This window comes from Saccostrea cucullata, unplaced genomic scaffold, assembly GCF_032062105.1.
Source record: "Saccostrea cucullata isolate Sc308-1 unplaced genomic scaffold, CSIRO_AGI_Scuc_v1 ctg88, whole genome shotgun sequence".
NCBI classification, from domain to species: domain Eukaryota; kingdom Metazoa; phylum Mollusca; class Bivalvia; order Ostreida; family Ostreidae; genus Saccostrea; species Saccostrea cuccullata.
Genome location: NW_026930139.1, coordinates 660,726 through 679,287, shown reverse-complemented (window position 1 = coordinate 679,287; position 18,562 = coordinate 660,726). Strand labels below are relative to the sequence as shown.

Below are 18,562 nucleotides of genomic sequence, written 5' to 3'. Positions count from 1 at the left end.
AAATTAATAGGTATGGTTTATTTAAGATAATATAAAAATATTATTAAACAACTAATTTTATTATTTGAAATATTGAATATGTTAATCCATGTAAAATTTGTTCTTTCCTACATTTTTTCGGATTTTTTTGCCTATATATGACGGTGACAAATTAAACGCTACAGAGATTCAGATTTCGAGCGCTTTACATGGAAGTGAAAGCTGCAGACACTTTTAGGTTAGTTTGTTATAGACCACAAAATGATTATTTTAAAGCATCCGATTTATAGATCAGGGATCACTTTGGGCTGCGCCTTTGCGCCATTGGCGCTCAATATTTGTAAATGGCGCACTAAAAAATTAGAAAGGGGTCAGTCTGGCGCATGTCTTACAGATATGGCGCTATAAGATGCAAAATTGTGGGTCGAAACTCTTATATTGGTGCATTTTAGGACCGTTTTCAAGCTGACCGATTGTATTCATGACGTATCTGAGCATACTGTTACTCGTTCAATCAGACTCTTTGTAGCCGCGTATGTTCTTTACACCAGCAGAGCGTCTGATTGATCAAGACTAAAATCGGAATTGTACATGGAATATTTCCTTCGTTTAGATTACGCCACTAGATTTTTTTTACCGAATACTGAGTCAATTATATTTATCAAAATTATATGTAATGATTTAAATAATAAACACTTGAAAGTAATACTCCACTATGTAATATGTTCTAATATTTCTTAAAACTTTGATTATTTATTTCGAAACAAAACAAGTACAAGTTACTCATTGTGTATCCAGACACTTGCCCGAAATGCCTCCAAAGCGACGATTGGTATTGGGCCAACTGACCCAAAACAACGAAAGCTTTCGTTTGTTTTACAAATAAAACGACGGAAACTTTTTCATTCCCAGACTCGGCAGAGGTCTCTGATTAAAAAGAACAGTCCAAGACGTTGACTCCTGGTGTCAACGGCAACGATGTTCGTCATTTCCAGTCCAAGTGGCTAACTTTGCACCCGTGGTTGGAGTTTGATCAGATGGGACTAAAATGTTTTCCAAACAAATAAAAAGTTTCTCATTTAAGTTTTTTGCTCCGAGTTCTTTGCATACAAAACGAGTCCCTACCATTTGAACCAAATTTAATCTGCAACTGCCCCAGGTCTATTCAGTAGAGAAATGTGCATGTAAGTTTGCATCCTTTATAGTTTAGCTCTTCAACAACTTTCGAGAACTAAATCAATAAAATCAAAGGGGCGAGGAATTAACTTAGGTATTCTGTTTATCAATTTTTTAAATACTCTATTGTCTGAACTCAAGTCTAAAACAATTCTCCAATATGACATTTTTCAGTACTGAGATGAAATTTAAAGAAAAAAACTTTCTTTTATATTTATAATATTATTCATTTTATTTTAAAAAACTGAAATTGGTTGTGTCAGAAATGGCATTTAAAAACCCTCAAAGACCCATCAAATTTACTTGAAATTCATCACAAAATAGCATGAAATATCAATTTTTCCCAGGGGGCTTCGCCCCCCTGGACCCCCTACCGGGGCGTTGCCCCTGGACCCCAATGGGGGCCTAACGCGGCCCCCATACCCCCGGCGGATGACCCATGGATTTTAATGTTGATGGGCCATTGGCCCATCAACATTAAAATCCAGAGTGATCCCTGTAGATACATGTACTTATAATGAAATATGAATAGAATGAACATTAATCAAGCTCAAATGTCAATTCATTTTATGCAGTAGGCCACAGGGGCATCTTATCCACTCTGTTCTCTACTTCACATATAAAAATACACAAGGTGTATTTTTATATGTGAAGTAGAGAACAGAGTGGATAAGATGCCCCTGTGAGTAGGCCTACAGTCTTTTGTTAGTTTTTATTTGAAAAACAACAATATGAATATACTGTGTGAATATTATTGTGATGAAATTTTTCCTCTAAGGTGCCGTTGATCTTTTGAGATGTCATTCAGAAAACGCCCCCGGGACTGGGAGAGATGTGCTGAGGGATTTGAAGGACTGGACATGGAAGAGAGACGTGTGAAGCGTGCGAAGGAGAGAAGAGGAAGCCGTAGGTTATATAAGGATGACCTGCAACAAGTGCCAGCTGAGGAGGAAGATCACAGTTAGTGTCAAGCTCTCGTCCCTTTATAATGCTCACTTCTGCACCTTGATATTCTTGCAGTAATGTAAATAAAAAGTATTTCCATAGACTTATAGAATAGAAATTAATCTTAATTATTACATGTGTTATACACATACTGTGTATATTAATTTTTAGTCGAAGATAGCATAACTTGGACTTCCAGTGAGGAAGAGACTGAGAATATACAGATGTCAACAGTTAAAAACAGGCGTAAAAAAGAAAATAAAGCCCACAAAGGTCAGAGGTCATCTACCCAGAAAGCTCAGAGGCAGAAAGGACAGCCTTGTCATTACTCAGAAGACGTCAGTGTCATCAGTGAATCGGATTCTAACTCCAATGTGGAGGATTTCATGAAGAATGTAAGGTTTTTCACCCTTATAGGTTTGGTATGAATAATTTGTTTTGTATTTGACATATATAATAATTACAAAATAGAATTTTGTTTATATGCTTTTAGACATCTGAAGGTATTGAGCTTGACATAGAATCTGAAGATTCAAGGTCATCATTCCCCACCCATGAGAAGTCCCAGAATTTAATTCAGTCAAAAAATGAAAAACAGGTAAAATTGGTATTTGATATAAGTATATTTTCAGTTTTTTGCCCAGGGATGTCTTGAAGCATCAACAATTTAATTGGTTATCATCCCTGTGAATACTGTGCTTGTAGATACCCAATAATCACACAACATATAAAATTAACCTGAAAATATTCTGCTGATGTACTTTATTAAGCACTTCTGGTATTGTCGTCAGTTCAACCATTCGTATCAAAATACAATTTTACTAAAGCCCTGAATGATATATATTTTTTAGATTAATGTTACCATAAAATAAATCATATTCTAGAAAAGCAAGGCATACAAATTTAATAATTTATGTTGGATCATTATAAAAAAAAAAGCTATCCTGTAATTTGTTTTGTCTCACAGGAAAATAGAGGGATCAAGGGTCAAAGTTCCCCTTCCCCTTGATTTTTAGCTCACCTCAACGAAGTTGGGGGAGCTTATGTAATACCCTCAGCGTCGGCGTCGGTGTCGGCGTCAGTGTTGGCGTCCTGGGTTAAGGTTAAGTTTTTTGGAGCAGTTTTCTTTTTAAGAGTCAAAATCAGCAAGCATCGAGCATTGAATGGAAAGTCAAAATTTTATTTTTTCAAAAGCTTTTGGTATATAAAAGATTTTGTCCTACCTAATGCTAAAACACAATTAAAATTTTTTTTGAACGTATGAAGGGACTGGTATCCAAGGAAATTCATTTCCTTAGCAACGGGTTCATAAATCATTATGAAAATCAATGATTTTTAGACATTTTTCTATGAATATATTTTCTGAACGTGATAAGATAAGGTATTTTGGTTACTTTATTTGTTGAAAGATGGAATTACTTTATTCTCCAAAAATAGGAAAAACAAAATTTCTGTAGTGATATTGTTGCCATGACAACGGGAAAAGAACATGGCGTCAATGCTTATTAATTTTGAACAAAATTACGCATGTTTATCTCTATACACACAAAATCTACAACCACTGCTGGAAAAATGAATGGTGTGATCTTGTTAGGGGTTATCTATATGCCATATCTATACAATAAAATCTGCAGGCAACTTTAGTAGAAAAAAGTTACAAATGGTTAAAATGTGTGACAATCTGGCATTTATAAGCTTTTTTGAAGGGGTGAGGGTAATTTGAATACATGTACTGTGTCCATTATATTGGTCACATTGGTTCTGATCAAAGCATACTCATAATTTTACTATTGTTGATAAATAAATGCACATTCAATTTCAAAAGGAATTTTATATTCCTCACAAACGAAACTTGGAAAGGGGGGGGGGGGGGAGGGAGGGGGTAGGAATCACCTTGTTCACCCATCCATATGTATGTAAAATTTTGACTTGTCCATAACATTTCAATGAAGTGCCACTGAAAGTTCATACTTGATATCAAGATTGCTTGTGATCTAGAGATGTGTCAAAAACTTGACCCAAGGTCATTTGAACAAGGTCACTGGTAAAAGAATAGTGCAATCTTCGCACATTCTGTAACATTCTAATGAACAAACTTGAAGTTTCATCTCGGGGATTATTTTTGAGCTGTAGGTTTGTCATGACCTTGACCAAAGTTCATTTGGACATGTTTGACCTTGACTCAAGGACATAGCTTTTTCAAGGTCACTGCAGTAAAAGTGTACTATATGAGTTTGGCAAATTTACATATTTATATATCAGGCATGTAGCATCAGGTTTGGGTTGGGTAGGGGGGGGGGGATGACATCCCCCACCCAACCTTTTTCTCAACATAACCTGATGTTTACCCCCCCCCCCCCCCCCCCCCCCCCCCCCCCTCTCAGTTTGGTGAATTTCCCCCCTTTTTTTCTTGCAGTTTTTTATGCCTACCCTACAACATGCACTTTCAAAAAAGATACCATGTCTGTCAAGAACGAATGACTGCAACCTTTGGTATTGAATCGATGATATATTCTCCTGCTGTCCTAATTAAGAAACAATACTGCAAGACAGCTAAGACCTCAGTAACTACTGGTGCCTAAAATAAAAATCTGGAATGGCTATATATATATATATACATGAATGTCTAAACTTGAACTGACCCTAAAAGATATTCATTAATAACCCTAATGAGCAATCTTTTGAGTGGCATATATCGAAATTTTTGTTGTACTTAAATTTAATAACATTTTGAAATCAATGTAGAAATCAGAATAGAATGACAAATATTAATATTTTATATATATAATACCTAGAGATACAAAACATAAATTTGAGGAACGTGTCGTCTGACTTTAAACTAGTTCACCATCATCATCGTCATTTTTATTTCACTCACACCAACATGACCAACATCAGTGGTACATGAGGTACAATATATAAATTAGCCCTGTTTCTTTTTTCTCACAAAAACATTTTGTCAGTTTTGAAATTAGTTGATTGATCATTTAATATTGACCTTATTTTAATTATGATACTTCAAAATGCAGAATATAAACATATGTTTCAGATTCTTCTCCTATCTAATTATGAATCTGCATGCTAAAAATTGATAGTTATTAGATTTACATCAATAAAAAAATGCTAACAGACAAACAAAGAATGTTACTTTTGGATTGAACATTTTTATTCGATTCACTTTCATGAATACACTGTACAATTTATGGATCTATTTTCTGGATCCCTGAGTCTCCGGTAACACTATCCACTCACTTCCAACATCAATGGTCTGTACTGTAATAATGTATTCTCATAATCTGAAAAAGTGATAAAATTAAAATGTAATAATATTATACAGCTTTGCCTTCATATACTTAGAACCATTTCTAGTTGAGCTTGAGCAAACTTATGATGATGAATGCAAAAATTATTTTTTGCTTGCCTTTTTCTATCATACCCTTTGTTCTGAAAATTTATATATGAGTTTTAACCAAATCTGTTTCTATGCCACTTTCCACATTTTTTAACGAAATGCTCGATGCTTGCTGATTTTGACTCTTAAGTACTTCTGTGTCCTATATTGATTAGACATGCATGGAAGTTGTTTCTAGTGTGTTTCATTGTACCAGTCAAAGTTTCAGATGCTGCAATTTCAGCAAAGGAGTGACCAGGTTAATGTTTTTGGAGCAGGTTAACATGTTTGGTGCAGTTTTTGGTGTAGGTCTCATTTTCGAGTAACTATAAGTCCTATATTGACCAAACTTGCATGGATGGTACATCTTAGGATGCACACTACCAGGCTTGCTTTGGATGCTGAATCTAACCTATATTTTCCGCATGAGTGAACAGGTTAATGTTTTTGGTGCAGGTCTCATTTCCAAGTAACTATGAGCACTATAGTGACCAAACACTTGCATGGATGATACATCTAATGATGCATACTACCAGACTTGCTTCAGATGCTGAATCTGACCTACATTTTCCAGTTGATTGAACAGGTTAAAGTTTTTGGTGCAGGTTTCATTTCCAAGGTACTATGAGCCCTATAATGACTAAACTTGCATGGATGATACATCTTAGGATGCATACTACCAGACTTGCTACAGATGCTGAATCTGACCCACATTTTCCGGTTGATTGAACAGGTTAAAGTTTTTGGTGCAGGTTTCATTTCCAAGGTACTATGAGCCCTATAATGACTAAACTTGCATGGATGATACATCTTAGGATGCATACTACCAGACTTGCTTCAGATGCTGAATCTGACTCACATTTTCTGGACGAGTGAACAGTTTAAAGTTTTTGGTGCAGGATTCATTTCCAAGTAACTTTGAGCCCTATAATGACCAAACTTGCATGGATGGTACATCTAAGGGTGCATTCTACTAGGTTGGCTTCAGATGCTGAATCTGACCTACATTTTCTGGATTAGTGAAAACGTTAGTTTTTTATACAGGTTTCATTTCAAAATAACTTTGAGTTCTGTGTTGAGCAAACTTGCATGGATGATACATCTTAGGATGCACACTAATGGACTTGCTTCAGATGCTGAATTTGACATACATTTTCCAGATAATGGACCTCGTAAAAGTTATAGGTGCAGGTCTATTACCAAGAAACTATAAGGCTTATATAAACCAAACCTGCAAAAATGATGCATCAAGGGGTGAAAACTCTCAAACTTGCTTCAGATGCTGGATTTAATTATGTTTTCATGATGAAGAACTAGTTTGAAGTTTTTATATAGGTCTATTGCAAAGTATCAAATCAAAATTGCATAAATTTTGCATTTTTGGATGTACACTTTTTGTTGGTTAATTGTGTGACTTTGCCTTACTTAAAGACAACATTCGTTGAAATAGCTCTGTAATCTCTGATTACCTATGTTTGAAATCTCTAAATATCCTTCTTATCTGAAATCAATGAAAGTAAACAAGCTAGGTCTTTTAATTCATGTTTTCTCTTTCTTTGTAGGTTAATTGCGACTCTCCCTGTATTAGTGAACAGGCAAGTATTTCTCCATCAACGAGTCAATCACAGAGTCCTGATAAAAGTTCAAAGGTCAAAGCTAGCCAGTGGATCAAGATGCTAGATTTAAAGACACCCACAAAAAACTCCCAAGATGCTCCCTTCACAGAGTTAGAAGACTCTGCAAAGAAGAGGAAAAAATATCAAAAGTATACTTTCTTAAAATCATGCCATGGTGTGAACAAATATTTGAACATACTACTCTGTACAGAGTATTTGGATGACTTTTGTTCCAAAAGAATTGATTTGTCATTTGTAAGAAGAACTTGTGCTTTGATTGCAGAGGAAGTTTTGCTGACCAGTTATTCAGTCTTAAAGGAAGAGAAAGATCAATGATCAGCATGTCAAAACATCAAAAATCCACAACATCACCCAAATTTCAATCAGGTTCTTTAGTAGAAAAAGGTAATAATTGAAATTAAACATGTAAATCTAAATTGTATTGTCAATGTGTTAACAGTTAATTGTAATGCAGATTGTAATTGCATCATTAATACATCGCTTCATTGATATTAAAGCCTATTAAAAACTATTTTATTTTAAAAGTCTCTGAAGTTTTATAAATGGCACATGTAGTGATTATGACTTTGACTTTTAGAGGACGTATCAGTCAAGTCCCTGACCCTGAGGATTACTGGCCTGGAGTCCTTGTTCTCCTTACGACTGGCTCACTGTATCCAGCAGGAGTCGGGAGTAAAGGTCGGCAAGGAACAAACAGCCCTGTTTCTACAAGATCAACCGGTACATGAAGGAAATGTGGTTCAAGTGTTTGCTCCATGGTATGTGTAATTTATGTTCTGTTGTTTTCGGATGATTGGTGATGCATTTTCTTTCTGGGGACTGTTTTCTTCATAACTTTTTGTCTTTCTTACAGGCAACAGATAAGATTAAAACAATCTTCTCAACTTGTCCTTCTGTGCTCTAATTACTGTATCATATCAAATGAGGGGACTGTTGATACAGTAATGTCTGACACAGGTAACAGAACAAGAGACATGAGGTCCAACCCTCACCACGTGGAGGTCCCAGAGGTGTCTGCTGTTTGGAAGTGCCCCTGTGTCCTAGGTACAATTTATTTTCTGGTCTTATCATATTGAAAGTATGTTGTCTACATTACAAATATTTGTAAAAGTTTCTTTAAATATGTAAAAATGTTCTTGATTATTATTGTACCTGCTTATTAAACAATGTAGGTCTTGTGAGAAGTTTACTTGCCTGTCCAGCTCACCTGAGTCCAGGAATTCCAGGCTTATATGTTAACAAGGTAAAAATTTCAAGAAATTTTATACCATCTAAAAATGGAATGATTAATTTTTATGAGCTCACCTGATCTGAAAGCTCAAGTGAGCTTTTCTGATCACCTGTTGTCCATCCTTCTGTCTGTCTCTCCATAAAACTTCGACATTACAAGAAATTCTTTTTGCATACACTGAAAAAATATCACATTGAATTGAAATTTTGCTTTGCTCTTAACATGTAAATATTCTTACAGTTAGACAAGGACTCTGAACTGGAAAATGATGAGGAGTTATCTGCCCTTGACACAATCCAGGCCACACAGGCCTCCCAGAGGGGGCGACTGACCAAGTCCTCCATTCTGGAGTGGGTGGACTGTCATGATACTAGTGCTAGATTCTCAGGAAGAATCCTCAGAGTGTTTTGTTTCAACAAGAGAGCTTCATCCATTGAGGAGAGGTAAGATGACAATGACTGTGTATAGGCTTTTGAGCAACTTATATACGTGTACATCTGCAATCTTCTTTAAAATGATAAAAGTACATGTCCATAACATAGCAGTATTTTGTTGAATCTTGAGATCTTTTTTAAAACAAAAGAAAAAGATGCAATTGTTTCATATTCTACAGCCTACCTTTATGTCACTCTCATAATATGTATGTACTTAACCATATACTGATCAGAGTAATATAATTTTTGTTTATCTTTTAAGATACTCACTATTGATAGAAGATAGTCATGGTACTATGTGTCAAGTATTTTGTCCAGAGAATTTTGAGACAAATTTTCCATCAGTACTGAAAAGTGGAGAAGGACAGCTTCATGTGTTTGGTGGACTCACTGTCCAATACAGGGCCACAAGAGACAGGTATAGTATATATATATACAGAGAGTGGTAGCCTAAACAAGACAGGTTAACTCCTGCTCATATAGGTGGACTTGCAAGCATTGAAGAGCTAAAAGAGAAGATAAACTTGTATATGTTTCATTTCTTTAATGTGTTAATGCAGATTCAGTGTTATTTAAAAGTAAGGCTCAAGAGACAGGTAGACTTAAAAACTTAAAGGGATATATAAAGTTTGCTTAGGTGGTTTTGTGGATTCAATGTCCAGTGTAAGGTCAAATGAAAGTTAAAATTTCTGGGCAGTTTGTGTTATTTTAAAAAGCAGATAAATGTTGGAAGCAAGAACTTTTGTTTTATTCAACAATGCAATTTTGAGTGTATGAAGAAATATTGAGAATCAGAGCTCCAGATAATTTTTTACCCCAAAGTGTATTTACTCCCTAAATTTCAAATCAATGCATATTTTGATTTTCAGTGAAATGGTTTCAGAGTATTTTGTTAATATATAAGTATTTTAGAAGAGGAAAAAACTACAGAGGGCAGTTTCTGCATTTATTTAAATATATTTTGAAAATACAAACAAGACTTTTTGCTAAAACCGAGAAACATTCTTTTTTGACAAGGAAGATCATACAGTACTAGGTAAAGTTATCACAGGTACTTAATCTTTTCCTCCATTAAAATGATATCGTAACAAGAGTAAATGAGAGAAAAAATCTTCATTTATATGGCAAGTTGAGAGAAATCAGAAATTGGCAATGGACCCATAATAAAAAATAAACGTTATGTACAAACCGTATATAAGCGTCTTACTAAACAGAGAACTCTAGAGAATTTAAGAGAACTCTTGATCGGTAAATTAAAAATTATGCAAAATCGCTAAATCTTTGATTCTTTCTACCGAAATGGAAATCGTTATCTCCATTACTAGTATGAATATTCATGGTTGTTAAAACGCTTTTAAATCTGTATTTCGTTTTGAGAAAATATCAAAAAAGAGTTCACCTCAAATCATATCATAGCTAAGTCGTACTTATCTTGTATTATTCAAACAATTGTACGCAGTACTTTCGTGGTGTAATGCTTATTTATGATTACGAATGCGTAATTGTACATGTACGCTCAGCTTTGATTTTTAATGCGTATTTGAAAATTTCAATGCATATTTCTGAAAATACGCACCTTATCTGGAGCTCTGGAGAATACAAGGAATGTTTTTGTATAGGGAGCCTGGGTTGTTTTCTGTGATTGACAATGTATGGTGTGGTGGATTGATGTCTAGAAGAGCAGACACTCAGAACACTGACGAAAGTATTGCTGATTCTGAGGAGGCAAGTTATGTTATACAAGTAATGTTACACTGGGCTGGGATTTAATATGTTGTTTAATGGGTATAACAAACACAAAAGGGAGAAAGAAAACAGCCAACCAAACAAGTGAACAGAACCAAAAAAAAATACATTTTTTTGACCTAATTGTATACAAAATTTATAAACTGAGTGACAATGGTTTAGTGAATTACCAACTAGATACATTGTACAGGTACATGTGTATTATAACTGTAAAGTATATACAATAAAAAATATGTTCAAATCATGTGTATTATTGAAGAGGGTTTTTATGTTGAGATCAGTAATTGATATATATGAAGACAAAAAATCATGTGTATAGAGTTGTTACAGGAATATAATAATGTCTGCTATGTTCATCTTTATTTTACAGCTCTGCAGAACCTCAGCTCCAGGGTTCTGTTATTTTATGAAAGAAGCAGAGAATGGCGAGAGGATATGTGTTGAAACAACTGGAGTTGACAACGTGGTCTCCAAAGAAAAGATAATTAGGCTGGCAAACCTTGATCAAATACATGTACTGAGTTTTCTCCTTAAAATGGATTTTTAGCTCACCTCGACGAAGTCGAGATGAGCTTATGCTATACCCCCGGCGTTGGCGTCGGCGTCGGCGTTAGCGTCGGCGTCCCAGGTTAAAGTTTTAGGAGCAAGTCCATTCCCAAGTAACTATAAGCCCTACCTGAACCAAGCTTGCATGGATGATGCATCTAGGGATGTACACTACCAGACTTGCTTCGGATGCTGGATCTGATCTACATTTTCTAGATGAGTGACCTGGTTAAAGTTTTTGGAGCAGGTTAAAGTTTTTGGAGCAGGTCCATTTCCAAGGAACTATAAGCCCTACCGGGACCAAATTTGCATGGATGATGCATCTAGGGATGTACACTACCAGACTGGCTTCGGATGCTGGATCTGACCTACATTTTCCAGATGAGTGACCAGGTTAAAGTTTTTGGAGCAGGTTAAAGTTTTTGGAGCAGGTCCATTCCCAAGGAATTATAAGCCCTACCCAGTCCAAACTTGCATGGATGATGCATCTAGGGATGTAAACTACCAGACTTGCTTCGGATGCTGGATCTGACCTACATTTTCCAGATGAGTGACCAGGTTAAAGTTTTTGGAGCAGGTCCATTCCCAAGGAACTAAAAGCCCTACCCAGACCAAACTTGCATGGATGATGCATCTAGGGATGTACACTACCAAACTTGCTTCGGATGCTGGATCTGACCTACATTTTCCAGATGAGAGACCAGGTTAAAGTTTTTGGAGCAGGTCCATTCCACAGGAACTATAAGCCCTATTTGGACCAAACTTGCATGGATGATGCATCTAGGGATGTACACTACCAGACTTGCTTGGGATGCTGGATCTGACCTACATTTTCATTCCCAAGTAACTATAAGCCCTATTTGGACCAAACTTGCATGGATGATGCATCTAGGGATGGACATTATCAGACTAGCTTCGGATGCTGGATCTGACCTATATTTTCATTCCCAAGTATCTATAAGCCCTAGCTAAACTAAACTTGCATGGATGATGTATCTAGGGATGGACACTACCAGACTTGCTTCGGATGCTGGATCTGACCTACATTTTCATTCCCAAGTAACTATAAGCCCTAGCTAAACCAAACTTGCATGGATGATGCATCTAAGGATGGACACTAACAGACTTGCTTCGGATGCTGGATCTGACCTATATTTTCCATACAAGAGACTTGGTTAAAGTTTTGGGAACAGATCAATCCGAATGAACTTGAAAACCTTGATATCTGCATTATTAACAGTTATGAATATTTGTTTACACTATACATATACATATTTTTCACGCTACAGGCTTAGAAATGTGTATATGCCATGTAAGGGGTTTAACACAACTTGCAAGAATATTGTTGTTGGGATGAATACTAAATATTAAGAAAATATGATGTGAGATTTGCATTAAACTTTTGCTTAAACTGATAACATTCGTCGAGGTGAGCTTCGTAATCTTTGATTACTTATGTTTTATCAACAGTTTTAACTTTTTTTTTTAAAATCAGAGTAATAAAACTTGAGCCAAAAAACCAGGGCACTCATTAAAGTAACGTAAACAATGGATTTCCTAATTTATGACTTTCTGATTGTTACTTATCTTCATCATTTATGGACAGTGGGATATTAAGGCAAAAGAAATTGGTTGGAAAAAAGTCCTCTTTTACCAGTCTCTAAAACTTCCCTGATTAATACCACGGCTATGTTATGAATTCAACATGCTAAGATTGATGATAGTTAGAAATTTTATTTTTACATTTCTAGGTAGAAGAAATAACAAGATTATCATTTTGCTGTCAAGTACTTTTCCAATTAGAAATGGTGAGATCTCATAATGCAATACATAGAATACAACCTGAACATGTTAGAGTGTAATAAAAGAATAATAAATGTATATTAATGCAATCAGCAATTTATTCTCTATAATTATCTATAAAATACCAAGCTTTGACCATGTTGTACATATATTTGTTTGATATTTTGATAGCTGCAGCTTTGATTCATTAAATAAGGCTTGTGTGATATGCTAAACTAAGTTGTTTATCCCCAAAAGAAACGAGTATGCAATTGTGAAACTGATATGCTCTGTGATGCTGTTTTGTACAGGGAGATGTTAAGGATGGCATACCTTTATCAGACAGTCGTAGATCCCACAAATCTGTCCTCTACATTAGGGATCAGAGTCTGACCAATCCTAGATACATCACCATGACAACCACTGCAGAGTTTCCCTTGCCTTTGTCGACCCAATTAAAAAACAGAACGTGGAAGTTTAGAGACGTTGCCTGTCAGTCAGGTTTGGATTACATTTACTTTTTTGTTATCAGTGATATTCCTTTGGAGGCTTATATGTTAAAAGTATAAATGAAATTTAATCATAATGGGACAAAGATTTCAAATTCAAAATTGAAAAATAATGATCTTAAGAAAATGACATACGTTTGGTAATTATTGATAGATTATTCAGTTTTGTAAGGTAAGTGAAAACCACTTTAATTTTTGAATTTTTTCTCTCTATGTCTAGGTAGGCTGACATGTGACTTGTACAGTCATATCATTAAACAGAACCAAGAGACCTTGAGAAGTTCATATGACCTTAATCTCCAACCCATTCATCCAGGATTAACCACATTTGATCTCTGTATTGTGTCTGGTAAGGTTACCAAATATCAAAGCTTGAGTGCTTTTCTGTCGTTTTTTTTTTTTTTTTTGATCAGAAAAGAGTCCTCTAAAAATTCAAACATGAGAATTTCACATTGCAAAAAGAAAACTGGTTACGATTGGTTGTATTGATATTTTACCATTATCTGGACTCCTGATATTAACTCAATACGAGAGGCCCATTGGCCACATCGCTCACCTGAGCACTGTGGCTAGGAAAAAAGTAGAAATTGGTTTATTATTGAAAAGTTTAAATCCAAAAGTAGTCCCATGACCAATCATGGCTTTACTATTCTTGAGAAGATGATTTTTAAAGAATTTTCCTATATATTTCTATGTAAAACTTTGGTCAGCCATTGTGGCCGCGCCCTACCCCCGGGGGTCATGATTTGAACAAACTTGAATCTACACTATCTGAGGATGCTTTCATTTAACTATGATCAATTATAGCTTTTCTATTCTTGAGAAGAAGATTCTTAAAAAAAAAATGCTTATACATTTCTTTGTAAAACTTTGGTCGGCCATTGTGGCCACGCCCTACCCCCAGGGGTCATGATTTGAACAAATTTGAATCTACACTACGTGAGAATGCTTCTATATAAACATGATCAATTATGGCTTTGCTATTCTTGAGAAGAAGATTTTTAAAGAATTTTCCTATATATTTCTATGTTAAACTTTAGTCAGCAATTGTGGCCCCGCCCTACCCTTGGGGTCCATGATTTCAACAAACTTGAATCTACACTACCTGAGGATGCTTCCATATTAATATGATCAATTATGGCTTTGCTATTCTTGAGAAGAAGATTTTTAAAGAATTTTCCTATATATTTCTATGTTAAACTTTAGTCAGCAATTGTGGCCCCGCCCTACCCTTGGGGTCCATGATTTCAACAAACTTGAATCTACACTACCTGAGGATGCTTCCGTATAAATATGATCAATTATGGCTTTGCAATTCTTGAGAAGAAGATTTAAAAAAAAAAATTCTATATATTTCTGTGTAAAACTTTGGTTGGCCATTGTGGCCCTGTCCTACCCCCGGGGGTCATGATTTGAACAGATATGAATCTACACAACCTAAAAATGCTTCCATATTATATGATCAATTATGGCTTTGTTATTCTTGAGAAGAAAATTTTTAAAGAATTTTCCTTTACATTTCTGTGTAAAACTTTGGTCGGCCATTGTGGCCCCAACTTGAATATACACTACCAGAGGATGTTTCCTTATAAGTTTCATCTTTCCTGGCACAGTGGTTCTTGAGAAGAAGTATTTTAAAACATGCCACCAAATTTTCATTAATTCCCAATTATCTCCCCTTGAAATGAGAGTGTGGCCCTTCATTTAAACAAACTTGAATCCCCTTTACCCATGTATGCTTTGTGGCAAGTTTGGTTGAAATTGGCGCAGCGGTTAAAAGTTTACAGACAGACAGACGGACAGCTAGACAGACGGACGCTGGACAAAATGTGATCAGAAAAGCTCACTTGAGCCTTCAGCTCAGGTGAGCAAAAAACTTAAAAATTGAATGAGTTTGCAGTTTTACTTTACACCCGATATTATGTACGTTATTATGATTGGTCACAGGAACTGTGTGTGATGTGGACGAGAACTCGGCTTTTACCTGGGATGTGTGTGACAAATGTCAACAAGAAAACCTGGCTCAGGATTCCAACAGCAGGTAAAATAGAATTCACACAACACACAGTCTCTAACTTTGGGTAACATTGGGAAAAATGGTGAAATTACAATAGAATTCACACAACACTGTCTCTAACATTAGTTAGAAGTCTGCTGAAATTTCAGTAAAATTCTTGTAATACACAGTAAGAAATTTAATTTGTTTTTACTCAAACTGAACCTGGTGTTTTTTTTAAGTTGACTGTTAAACAGTTGTTGATTAATAATACTGTAAACCAACTTTTATTCGATTTATGTAAGAAATTTTCATGAAGTTCACGAAAGCCTCATCATCACGAAATATTTCTTGCCGGAAACCGGTTCTTAAAGTCTATGTGTCTATTAACAAGAGTACTTAAATAGGCATAATCTAGAAAATTAATCGCCGTGAACTGATTTGCCCCGGTAAATCGTGAAATGAAGTCGCTGCGAATAAAAGTTGGTTTACAGTATGTAATGGACGTGGGGCTATTAGATTCATGCTTGACTTTTTCAGACAACTTGTGTGTCTTACCTGTCAGAGAGCTGTGAAGGAACCATTAACAAGAATGAAACTGAAAGTTTATCTATCTGTGTCACCATCCCACAATAAATTGTCACCAGATCACCCAGAAATGAAGGTGTCTGTGGAGGTATACAAGATAAAAGCTAAATATGACATTATCTTAATACAGCAAAACTCACTTAGTGTGAACACGGATATTGCAAATTTACAGATATAGCGAAATTATCTCGGATCCCCAGCTATATAAATTAAATGAGTTCCTTGAACGGATATAACGAATTATGGATATAGCGAAGTAATTTCATAGGTCCCAGTGACTTCGTTTTTTACCAAGTTTTACTGTAGAGAGAATAAGAGGAAAATGTACGGTAACTGAACATTATAGTGAAAAGTGGTTGTACTTTTGACCTCAGTTATTAACTTTTTATCTGTTAAAGCTTCTCCAGTCCAGTATAGAGAAAATTCTACCTGACTCAGACGAAGCAGAGGAGGTAGGTACATTATAAGACTATCTGTTACCATTTGTCTTGCACTTACTTTGCACTAGAATTTTACATGCTTTTATCAAATGATAGGTTCTACAGCTGTTTCATTTTCAAATGGTAAATCATAATGACAATATGATGGTATAATGATTAACTTTCCAGTTTTTGGTTTTATCATGTGATAATGTCAGCTCTAATGATAATTTGCATAAATGCCAAAAAGCATTTAGAAATAAATGATGAATCAAACTGTTTGAACATCATCCCCCCCCCCCCCCAAATACAGACTGATTCTGTGGAATAATTAACTTTTGTGAGGAAACAATGTTTAAGGGTCACCCTTATCCACAAAGTTTCACCCCCTGTGTAAGCAATTATTTTTCAATAGAATTATTTATTGAATTTTTTTTATAGTTACAAGTTATCAGCAAAATTGCATCCCTAAAACTTTGCTTAACCACGAGCATTGACTCCTACAAATTAAAAAGATTCCAATGTATTCCTTATATTTATAACTGATTCTTGATTCAATTTAAAAAGTGAAACTGTTATTTTTATATAAGAATATTTACTGTAAATTAATTGTGGTAACTGGAAGGTTACATCAACTCAATACCCCCTTCCTTTCCCCATATTATCACATCCTCTGTCAGAGTGTATAATAATAATGAATTACTGTGGTGATTTACTGAAGGGAAAAGAATCAAATTAAAATGTTAAACAGATTTTTTCCCTCATTTGTTTTATCAGGGCTATGATATTTCCTCTGTACTGGGCAGACATGTTGGACCTTTGAATTGTGTGGTGCTAGCATCCAGTCAAGGAAAGGCAACATTTGAAATGACTGTAAAGGAAATAAATTTAGATTTGCAAGATACCTAAGTTATGTAGGTATTATAATCAGAATTGCAGTTAAACGTCATGCAAAAGATAAATGGTCACCTATTGACTGATATGACTGATATATTTAGTGTTGATATGTTTGTTGAAGCTTGTTTCATTTTCTTTGATGTGAAAGCCAACTACATGTACTTGCATGTACAGTTTTGTAATATGAAAAGGAATATTTAATGCACATGTATATCAAACAAATAAAAGAAAGACATTCTATTGAATATATGTACCAGGGTATAATTTAAAGAGGAAAAGGGATGAAAAAGGCATACAAGAAGTCTAGTTACAGACAAGAACAAAAATAACAAAAATATGTACACATCACTGAGGTGAAGGTAAGACTTATTTTGTCCTTTAAGAAAATGTAAATATATTAGAATGTTTTGTAGGTCAGATAAGGCACAAAAGCTTACTCAGGGTCAAAGTAAAATCGAGACTTCCATTATCAGTTGAGGTGTTTTGTCAGACGTATTGTCACACGCAGGTTGTGTTGTCTTGCCTTGTGCATGGCAACATGAATGATTTGATTTTTGGAGGGGGATTGAGGTCAATAACAGTCAATGCCCTAGTCTCTTTGTGAACTCGGTTCTGTTTTTATTCTCCACAAGTGTGCAGAAAACTAACTGGTCACCTCATTTCACCTGTGCTTATCACAGGATCCCTACCATGAATAGAAGTACATATTATGTGTAAGGAAGATTTTTGTGTTTGTTTTTGTTTTAGCTCTACTGGTCTGGTCAGAGACCAGAAGAGCTTAATCTATGGTTAAGTGCCTGTCTTTTTATCTTAAAAAAAAATTGAAAATGCTACACCATGTACACCTCCAATAGTTTTGGTTGATTTCAGTATACCACAAGTAGACTACAAGAAGATACAGAATTCTGAGTACTGTTTTTTTTTTATTTTGATGAACAGTGTTTCACTGGTTACTAAATATAGAATTCTCTGTGGAATACTTTCAAAGCACTCCTCCTCCTACAGTTTTGGTCTGATTTTTAGCTCACCTGAGCCGAAGGCTCAAGTGAGCTTTTCTGATCACATTTTGTCCGTCGTCCATCCGTCTGTCTGTCTGTCTGTCCATCTGTAAACTTTTCACATTTTCGACTTCTTCTCAAGAACCACTGGGCCAATTTTGACCAAACTTGGTACAAAGCATCCTTATATGAAGGGGAATTTAAATTGTTAAAATGAAGGGCCAAGTCCCCTCACAAGGGGAGATAATCAAGATAAGACAAAAATAGGGTGGGGTCATTAAAATATCT

General features: G+C 35.3%; 1 protein-coding gene across 1 annotated transcript; it reads left to right on the top strand.

Moving 5' to 3' along the window:
• Positions 1 to 167: 167 nt before the first annotated feature.
• Positions 168 to 17,500, top strand: LOC134283046 (DNA repair-scaffolding protein-like). Its single transcript, XM_062765485.1, has 20 exons — positions 168 to 217; positions 1,934 to 2,115; positions 2,272 to 2,495; positions 2,594 to 2,698; positions 7,054 to 7,256; positions 7,391 to 7,512; positions 7,706 to 7,886; positions 7,982 to 8,172; positions 8,301 to 8,371; positions 8,600 to 8,802; positions 9,056 to 9,211; positions 10,413 to 10,518; positions 10,910 to 11,053; positions 12,837 to 12,893; positions 13,179 to 13,368; positions 13,597 to 13,725; positions 15,324 to 15,417; positions 15,913 to 16,048; positions 16,359 to 16,412; positions 17,157 to 17,500. The coding sequence occupies exons 2-20, from the start codon at positions 1,953 to 1,955 to the stop codon at positions 17,286 to 17,288; spliced, it is 2,661 nt and encodes an 886-aa protein (XP_062621469.1). The 5' UTR covers positions 168 to 217; positions 1,934 to 1,952; the 3' UTR covers positions 17,289 to 17,500.
• The last annotated feature ends 1,062 nt before the right edge of the window (positions 17,501 to 18,562 follow it).